Source organism: Mustela lutreola, chromosome 15 (assembly GCF_030435805.1).
Source record: "Mustela lutreola isolate mMusLut2 chromosome 15, mMusLut2.pri, whole genome shotgun sequence".
Taxonomy (NCBI): Eukaryota; Metazoa; Chordata; class Mammalia; order Carnivora; family Mustelidae; genus Mustela; species Mustela lutreola.
The window spans coordinates 20,068,399-20,077,054 of NC_081304.1; the positions used below are offsets into that span (position 1 = coordinate 20,068,399).

The 8,656-nt window shown below is 59.7% G+C and overlaps 2 protein-coding genes across 5 annotated transcripts; both read left to right on the forward strand.

Annotated features, from left to right (window-relative positions):
* Positions 1-488: 488 nt before the first annotated feature.
* Positions 489-4,808, forward strand: GHDC (GH3 domain containing). 3 transcript variants are annotated; one of them, XM_059149117.1, is made up of 10 exons: positions 489-601; positions 801-885; positions 1,071-1,360; positions 1,631-1,782; positions 1,912-2,416; positions 2,809-3,001; positions 3,094-3,165; positions 3,243-3,376; positions 3,715-3,800; positions 4,051-4,808. In XM_059149117.1, exons 3-10 carry the CDS (start codon positions 1,084-1,086, stop codon positions 4,267-4,269), a joined length of 1,638 nt encoding a protein of 545 aa, XP_059005100.1. In that variant the 5' UTR covers positions 489-601; positions 801-885; positions 1,071-1,083; the 3' UTR covers positions 4,270-4,808. The 3 variants fall into 3 exon arrangements, with proteins under 3 accessions (XP_059005100.1, XP_059005101.1, XP_059005102.1); XM_059149118.1 differs by having other exon boundaries at positions 489-885; positions 1,655-1,782; XM_059149119.1 differs by having other exon boundaries at positions 489-885; positions 1,661-1,782.
* Positions 4,809-6,443: 1,635 nt separating this feature from the next.
* HCRT (hypocretin neuropeptide precursor) lies at positions 6,444-7,715 on the forward strand. 2 transcript variants are annotated; one of them, XM_059149686.1, is made up of 2 exons: positions 6,444-6,614; positions 7,341-7,715. In XM_059149686.1, exons 1-2 carry the CDS (start codon positions 6,594-6,596, stop codon positions 7,713-7,715), a joined length of 396 nt encoding a protein of 131 aa, XP_059005669.1. In that variant the 5' UTR covers positions 6,444-6,593. The 2 variants fall into 2 exon arrangements, 1 of the variants encoding a protein (XP_059005669.1); XR_009348163.1 differs by having other exon boundaries at positions 6,599-7,043; positions 7,341-7,467.
* The last annotated feature ends 941 nt before the right edge of the window (positions 7,716-8,656 follow it).

Here is an 8,656-nt window from a genome sequence, read left to right on the forward strand (position 1 = left end):
AAGTCCCCTTCCTTGAGAACTAGTTGCCGTTTACCTAAAAAAAAAAAATTTTTTTTTAAAGATTTTATTTATTTATTTGAGAGGGAGAGAGAGAGAGCGAGCTTGAGATCAGGGGAAGGGATCTTCCCGCTGAGCAGGAAGACACGCACATGCACACACCCCCTACCCTGTCTGGGGCTAGATCCCAGGATTGGATTGGATTGGAAGAATATTTTGTTTTTTAAACAGTTCTCGGGCTTGAATCTGCTTCTGTGGGATGCGCCCTTCCCCCAACACAAGCTGTTTCGTGGCACTCTTTTCCACACTCAGCTTTCTATTCCTTCACCTGCAGGAGTTTGAAGACCACACTGCTCTGGCGGGGACTTTCCTCCCATCTGCCAGCTTGGGCTGGCTGCCAGCACGTGGGCCCCAAGGCAAACTGCCCCTTTAAGAGCCCCCCCCCACTTCAGCTCCTCCCTCGGGTCTGTGGCCGGATTTCCCCATCAGGGCCCCACCCTTTAAAGCCACGGCTCCATCTTTCTGGCTGGCTGTGTACACAAACCGGAGGGCCCAGGGGTTCCTGGGTGCTGAGAGTGGGCACAAGTGGGCTGTGACGGTGCATGTGGGTCATGGAACCACCACCAGGGGCTCAGGAGGGACCTGAAGCTGGGACAGGGAGGGTCCTGGGCTGAGGCCGAGCCACTCGGAAGTGGGAGTGGGCTGGATGGCGCATTCCGTGGGGCAGCAGTCTCTGTGTGCCAGGCACCGTGTCAAACCCTTTCTGTAGCTTCTGCGGAGCTATTAGTGTTCCCATTTTACAGATAGGGCAACGGAGCCCAGAGCAGCTAGCTGACTTCCCCGGGGCTCTACCGCTAACCAAGTAGCAGCGCCAGGGTCCAAACTCAGGTCAGTGTGACTTCAGAGCCTTGATGTCTTCTCCTTGGCATCATCTGGCTGACGGCTCCTGGCTTCTTCCCAGACTTCCTTTCCCCTTGGTTTCTTGTGTGGTAGAGTGGTGTTGGGGGGGTGGGGAGAGATGGGTTATCCTCTCCTCCCCCAGGACCAGAACTTGGGTCCCTTCCTCCTCCCAGGAGCTGCTTGGAGATGCTGCTGCTGCTGCTGCTGCTCCCCCCCCTCCTCCTTCTCCTGCTGCTGCTGCGGCCACCCCTGGCCCTGCTCCGGCAGCCCCAGGATGCCAGCCTGTCCTGGCTTGCTGGCCTCCAGCACCGTATGGCAAGGGGGGCCCTGTCCTGGGCAGCCGCCTGGCAGCAGCGGAGACTAGAGCAGAGCACACTGCACGCAGGCCAGAGCCAGCAGCAGGCCCTGACATGGTGTCTGCGAGAAGCCCAAAGGCCTCTCGGTCCCCTCCAGGGGACCACAGGTGTGTTTCTAAGGGTCTAGGGAGGTGCCCCAAGCAGATAGAAACGCCACGGGACAGTCAGATTCCAGAACCTGGGAACCTCCTTCTCTCCTTCTACTGCCAGCACCGAGGGGCCCAACCCAAAGACCCTACCCAGGCTCAGGATCGTTTGAGATGCATGTTCCATTGGGAATATGGGCCCTAGTAGCCTTGCCCCAGGCCTGTGCTGGGTTCCTTCCTCAAGGGTCTTACCAATCTTGCCTGAAACTTCTTGGGTAACTGTGGCTTCAGGACGAGTTTATGATGTCTTTGGAGCTACAGATACAAGCACCTTCCGGAACCATCTCCCTCTGATCAAGGCCAGCCAGGCCCAGGAGGAGGAAAGTGGGGGGCAGCTCCTACCCCCTACGTCAACCCAGTGCTACGGGGAAGCATCCCTGCAGGTAAACAGAAGGCTGGAGCCTAGCTCCGCCAGAGATCCCTTCTTGTAGCCAGACCTTCCCATCAGTGTGGGCAAAGAACCCCCAACCTGGGGGCTCAGAGGCCAACACCCTCTCTTGTCTCCCCCTCAGGCTACCTTGCTGGGTCTGGCAGCCCTAAGCAAGGCCTTCCCAGAAGTGCTGACTCCAGGAGGCATTGCCTGTGTGACCCCTACATCTCCCTGGCCTCGCGCCCTCCCCTGGCCTTGGCGCATCCTGGACAAGGTTGTTAGTACTCCTGGGGCCAAGCACCCTGGGGCCCTACTGCTAGAGGCACTGAGGTCCCCAGGGCTGCGGGCACTGGAAGCTGGGACGGCCACAGAACTCCTGGATGTCTTTTCTGGCCTGGAGGCCAATGGTGAAGAGCTGGCTGAGGCAATGGCTGCCGGGAACCCGGGGTCTCCTCTCCCCAGCCGGGCAGCAGAGCTGCGGGAGGCCCTAGACCTGGGGCCCCGAGGACTGGCCCTCCGACTCTGGCCAAAGCTACAGGTGGTGGTGACTTTAGACGCAGGAGGCCAGACTGAGGCAGTGGCTGCCCTGGAAGCCTTGTGGTGCCACGGGCTAGCCTTCTTCTCGCCTGCTTACGCCGCCTCTGGAGGTCAGCAGGAGTCAGGGCTAGTGAGCTGCGGGGCAGGGGGCAGAGACCGCATAGCTAGCTGCCAAGTAGTGAGCCCTGCATGGTTCACCTCATTTAATCCCCCCAACCCCAGCAGCTCTGTTTTACAGGTGCAGAAACCGGGGCTTGGGGAGGTCAGGAGACTTGCACAGATGGCCCCAGCATCAGCACTTACCCAAGGGTCCTCCGCCCCCAGAGCCACTGCCCCTTCGAAATCAGGGCCTCAGAGTCAGGGCACTGAGCCTTCGGGAGGGGTGGAAGGGCAGCAGCGGGCTCAGTTGCTCAGAGAATCGGGGCTGGGGTCTAGGCCGAGGGGCTATTCCCTAGCAGACGGCCACGGCACCCCCAGCAAGAGGGCTGCTTGCTCCCCACAGGGGTAGTGGGCCTAAACTTGTGGCCGGAGCAAGCCCATGGGCGCTACCTTCTGCCCCCTGGAGCTCCTTTCATCGAGCTGCTCCCAGTCAAGGAAGGAGCCCAGGAAGAGGCAGCCTCCACTGTCCTGCTGGCCGAGGCCCAGAAGGGCGAGGAGTACGAGCTGGTGCTGACCAACCACGCTGGCCTCACCAGGTGATCACCTGCCTCCCCCAGGTCACCTCAGGCCCTCTGCGACCTTACCAAGGGCCAGGGACATGAGCTCATCACCACCGCTACCCCGTCAGGTGCCGCCTGGGCGACGTGGTGCAGGTGGTCGGGGCCTACAATCAGTGCCCGGTCGTCAGGTTCGTCCGCAGGTAGGTGACTCCCCAGGGGAGCTGAGGGGCTGTCCTTGTGCCCTAGGCTCCTCTGCCTCCCCCTTCCACCTCCCTAGGCTGGGCCAGGCCCTGAATGTGCGAGGAGAAGACATTCAAGAGGACGTGTTCGCTGAGGCCCTGGGCCGGGCTGTAGGGCAGTGGCCGGGGGCTAAACTGTTAGACCACAGCTGTGTGGAGAGCAGCATTCTGGGTAAGCTGTTCGTCAGCTCCTGCCCCCCATTCTTGAGTTGGCTGCCCCCCCCCATACTATACCCATCCTGAAGGAAGAGCTCTAGGAAAGAGGTAAGACCCAGCCTCTTTTGCTGCTCCTAACAAAGGTCCTTCCCCCATATCTGACTCCCATTCCTCCTGACCTCTTTCATCGTTCCGATTAGGCTTGGGGTTCCTCTCCATGTCCCCCCTTCTCGGCCAAGAAAGTCCTTTTCTCCCATGAGCCTCAGAGTGGGGTACAACAGATGGGGGCGCAGGCATTGGTGTTGGAAGCTGCCCCGTTCACTAAAGTGTGTGTGCGTGGGGCTTTGTCCTCAGATTCTTCCCAGGGCTCTGCTCCCCACTATGAGGTGTTTGTGGCGCTAAGGGGGCTGAGGAACCTGTCAGAGGAAAATCGAGACAAGGTAAAGGACACAGGGACGGGACGGAACTGCGTGTCCCTTCCACTCTGCATGCCCGCAGGTGCCCTGGGCACAGTGCAGGGAGGGGGACGAGGAGGACCTCCCTGGGGGCTCAGGGAGGGGAGGGATGAGGTCCTCGGACACATGCGTATGCATGAAACACCTGCCACTCAGCGGCGGCCACCATCAGGCACCCCTCAGCCACGGGCCACAGAGCCACGCACCAGCCTCACTCAGGCCCTTCTGTTCCCAGCTTGACCACTGCCTTCAGGAAGTCTCTCCCCACTACAAGTCTCTGCGGTTCCGGGGCAGCGTGGGCCCTGCCAGAGTTCACTTGGTGGGGCGCGGGGCCTTCAGAGAGCTCCGGGCCGCCCTTGCAGCCTGCCCCTCGTCCCGCTTTCCTCCCGAGATGCCCCGGGTCCTCAGGCACAGGCATGTGGCCGAGGGTCTGCAGAGGAGGGTGTTGTCCTGAGCTGAGGCCTCCTCCCAGCCGGCCCAGCCCCCTTCATAGGCCACCTCTCTCCTTCCTCTGCGGCCTCTCTGGATGGGAACCCTCCGCCAGGGTCTTCGACACTGTGTCACCTGACAGTGGCTCATCAGAGCTGGCAGGCCTTAGGGATGTGCGACCTGGTCAGCCTGTGCTGAGCAGCTGACATCAGCAGATGCCTGCAGGGGCCTGCCCGGAGCCCGGAGGCCCCCTCCAGAGGACACTGCTGCTAGAAGTCCCGCACACACCACGCTCCCGTGTCTCCAGCCCAGTGCACCGTGCAGGCCGCAAGTGTGGGCAGCTCAGAGCCCTGGGAGCGGCCCTCTGCAAGAAACAGGAGTGCGAGAAAAGAGCCAGGCGTCATGGTCCCTCGAGCGACGGCTCTGAAGTGTATTCTGCGCGGGTTGCCCACCCTGATAACCCTCTCAGTAACACAGCTCTTCCCGGTTTCCTTCCATCCCTCCCATCCCCACTCCCTTATCTGTTTTCTAAGATCACCTCCCAAATAAACGGCTCACTCCAGATTCTTGACTCAGGGTTTGCTTATGGAGAAGCTGTAAGAGTTGGCTCTTGGCTCGGTTTCTGCGGCCGCCTGGCTCCCCGCACCCCCGCCCGCCTTCTGCTCTGGACACCAGGGCTCTCCTTCCACTCCCCACTGCAGGCCGGGGTAGGCCCCGGTGTGTGTGCACCTCTTTCCACTCCAATTGATCTGAAATGTGGAGGGACTGCTCCCCAACTTCCCTTGCCCTGGCTTAGCACAGGTCCTGTCCGGCCCCACACCCACAAATCACTTCCCTGGCTGGGGGCTGTACTACAAATCATGAAGGATCCCACCAAGAAACCATCCCAGAGACCATGGGGCTTAACTGTGCAGCATACCTGCGGGGAAACTGAAGCTTCCTGAGGCTGTGAAGCTGGCCCAAGGGCCCACAGCACCTCTTACTTAACATGGCCTCAGTTGCTAAGTCTTCAGCCCTGCCTCTGAATTATTTCTGGATTCCATGTACCCCCATCGACCCCACGACTCCTTCCTACTAAAACTTCCCATGGCTTCCTAGTGTCCACTGGACTGAGACCAAACAGCCAAGCCTGTAAGACTCTTTGACCCACCCTGGGCCTCACTTACCTGTCCAGCCACCTCCCCCCCGCCTGGGACTGAAGCTGCAGCTCTAACAACCACACCCTACTATCCCACAGGAGCTAACCACCATCACCTCAAAGTCTTTGCTCAACTTGTGCCTCCCGTGGCAATGCCTTCTCCCCAACCTTCCCTGATGGAAATCCACTTTGCATGTCAGGCCTTTCTGGGGCCTTTTCTCCCACTGAGCTATCACTACACCGGGTTGCCTCACCACCTGAACTTTGGAGCTCCAGGAAACCTGGGTCGTGTCCAATGCACACTGCTTCTACAGCGCCCAGTGCAGGGCCTGGCAGGGAGCAGGTCTTCAACAGACATGCCCCTTATCAAAGAGAGACTCTGCTTCGGAGCTGGCACGGTCCTTCCCCAGGGTGGCTCACTCCTGGCTGATAGTGAGATGGGACCCATCTCCGACTCCAAGCAGCCTGACCAGGAAGGAAACTGGGCAGGTCAGAGGACAGCACCAGGTTTGGCTGCTGTCCTTCCCCTGCCCAGGTTTAGTTTCCAAGATTTTCCACCTTGGAGGTTGGTGGAAGGGGTAGAGGGAAGAAGAAAGCTGGAGAGAAGGGAGAGGTGGCTAAGAAGTCTTTTCCATGAAGGAAGAGGGCCAAGGAGCCTGATAGACCCCAGTGGCAGCAACAAGGAGCAGAAGGGGGAGGCTAGCTGCCTGGCTGCCTACCCCCCCACATACACATGCCACATGGATTGTGGAGCTCACAGCTGCCTTTTCTCCTGCCCTAATTAACAGCTGCCCAGCACCCCCCTCATTGTCCCAGGCCAGTGCCCCAGGCAAGGCCTCTTTTGTGCTCCCAGATTCCTGGGTGCAAGGTGGCCTCATTAGTGCCCGGAGACCGCCCCATCTCCAGGGAGCAGGCGGACAGACAAGGGGGGTGCCAGGGGAACAGTGATCAAACTCCCGCTTCTGAGAGCCTTGGCGGCCATTCTTTGGGTCCAACCTGGAGACGGCCCCCCTGCAGGAGGCTAATCTTAGACATGCCTTTGTCTGGCCCCAGAGTGGACGCAAGTACCCGTCTGTCCCCCACCACCTCAGAGCACTATAAACCCTAGGCCCTTGATCAGGGGTCACAGTCAACAGCCTCAAAGTTCCTGGCTATTCGGACCACTGCTGACACCACCTTTCCTGGCTACCCCACTCTGAGCTCCAGACACCATGAATCCTCTCTCTACAAAGGTAAAGGCGGAGGGAGAGAGGGGTGACTCATCGTACCAGATGGGCAATGAGAATGCTTATTCAGGGGGCTGGAAAGAAGACTGAGGGCTCTGAGGCAGGGGACCGGGTGGAGTCTCAGTGGAGAGCGGGGTGCTAGCAGGGAACTGAGAGCTCGTGCCTCCAGGGCTGTTTGCACCTGTCTCATGTCCCCCTCCCGAAGCCTGCACTGTAGAAATGATTTAATACCGGTTCACAAGGGAGGAAGTTGTGTCCTCTTAGCGCACAAGTGCGAAGAGACAGAGTGCAGTTTCCCGGGAAAGGGAGAGTGCCACGTGGGACCTGCCAGTCGTTGACTTGCACGTGTTTGTCCAGGGAGGGACTATACAGGGCCTCTGTTTCCCCGAATGAACAAAGTTCTGGTTCAGACAGACTTACACATCTTGTTTTCAGGTATAGTAGTAAGCGCTTTAATGGGGGTACGAGGGACCAAGAGTACCCAGAAAAGAGGGATTCACTCTGCTGAGGGGGTCTCAAAGGACTTCCTGGAGGAGATGCTGTGCGGGGGCTTGAGAGAGGAGCCACCCTCCGTCCCCCGCAGGCAGCCTTGCTCCGCGGCGGAGAAACCAGCGAACACAGTAGGAGCGCAGGCGGGGAGGGGCGCCGAGCCAGTTGGGCGGGGCCTGGGCGTAGCGGCTGGAGGCGGGCGCGGCGGGAAGACCCCCAGCGCCTAGCCTCGGATCTCCCTAGGTCCCCTGGGCCGCCGTGACGCTGCTTCTGCTGCTGTTGCTGCCGCCCGCGCTGCTGTCGCCCGGGGCGGCCGCGCAGCCCCTGCCCGACTGCTGCCGCCAGAAGACGTGCTCCTGCCGCCTCTACGAGCTGCTGCACGGCGCGGGCAACCACGCGGCCGGTATCCTCACGCTGGGCAAGCGGCGGCCCGGGCCCCCAGGCCTCCAGGGCCGGCTGCAGCGCCTCCTGCAGGCCAGCGGCAATCATGCGGCCGGCATCCTGACCATGGGCCGCCGCGCAGGCGCAGAGCCAGCGCCGCGCCCCTGCCCCGGCCGCCGCTGTTCGGCGGCCGCTGCCGCCCCGTCTGCAGCGCCTAGAGGGCGGTCCGGGGTCTGAGCCCCTGATTGTGCCCTGACCTGGCCCTGCCCTCTCCTCGCTGCCCGCCAGGTGTTAGCCCCCCAAAAAGGGCAATAAAGACGAGTCTCTTAGTGTGGCTAGTCTCTGTTCTGTGTGGTCGCATCCCGTCCTGCAGGGGGCGTGAGAGTCCTTCGAACTATAAAGAGCCCGAGGGCCTAGAAGCCTCGCGCTGGGGCACCTCTGCTCTGGCGTTTTTGAGCTCTAAACACTGCAAGAAATCTTGGAAGGAAGCTCCGTGGCACCGAGAGGACATGTGCATACTTGGAGGGGAGGATGGGGAACAGACACAGCTCTCGATGCTCTGCTGGTCTCTGTATCTCGGCCTTTACAGACAGGGAAGGGAGGGAGAGCAAGGAAGGTTGCACAGAGGAGCGGAGACTGGCCTGGAAAGGGATAGGAGCCGAGCTTGCCCCAAAGGCCAAGAATATAAGGTTCAACATGAATCTTCCAGAATGGCTGCTGCATGAGAGTTGATGGTGTGGGAACGGGGAAGCGCCGGAGGGGAGGCTGTCAGGTTCCTGCAGCCCGGGTTGTGAAGGCCCTCGCAAATCATCAGGTTTTACATTTCATTTTGTAGGTACCTGGGAGTCAGGAGAAGTTCTTAATCAGAGATGGGGTAAGGTTTTCCTGCAACTTTAACTGAATGCACCCTCCACCCCCAATTCACAGGTTGAAGTCCTAACTCCCTCCACCGCACTTCATAAGATGACCTTATGTAGAAATAGAGTCATTGTATATGTAAGTAAGATGCCGTCATCCTGGGGGAGAGTGGACCTCTAATCTGATATGACTAGTGTTCTTATAAAAAGGGGGATTTGGATGCACAAAAACGCACACAGGGAGAAACAATATGAACATAAAGACAGAGGTGGGTGATGCATCTATGAGCCAAGGAACACCTGAGATTGTCAGCAACCCAC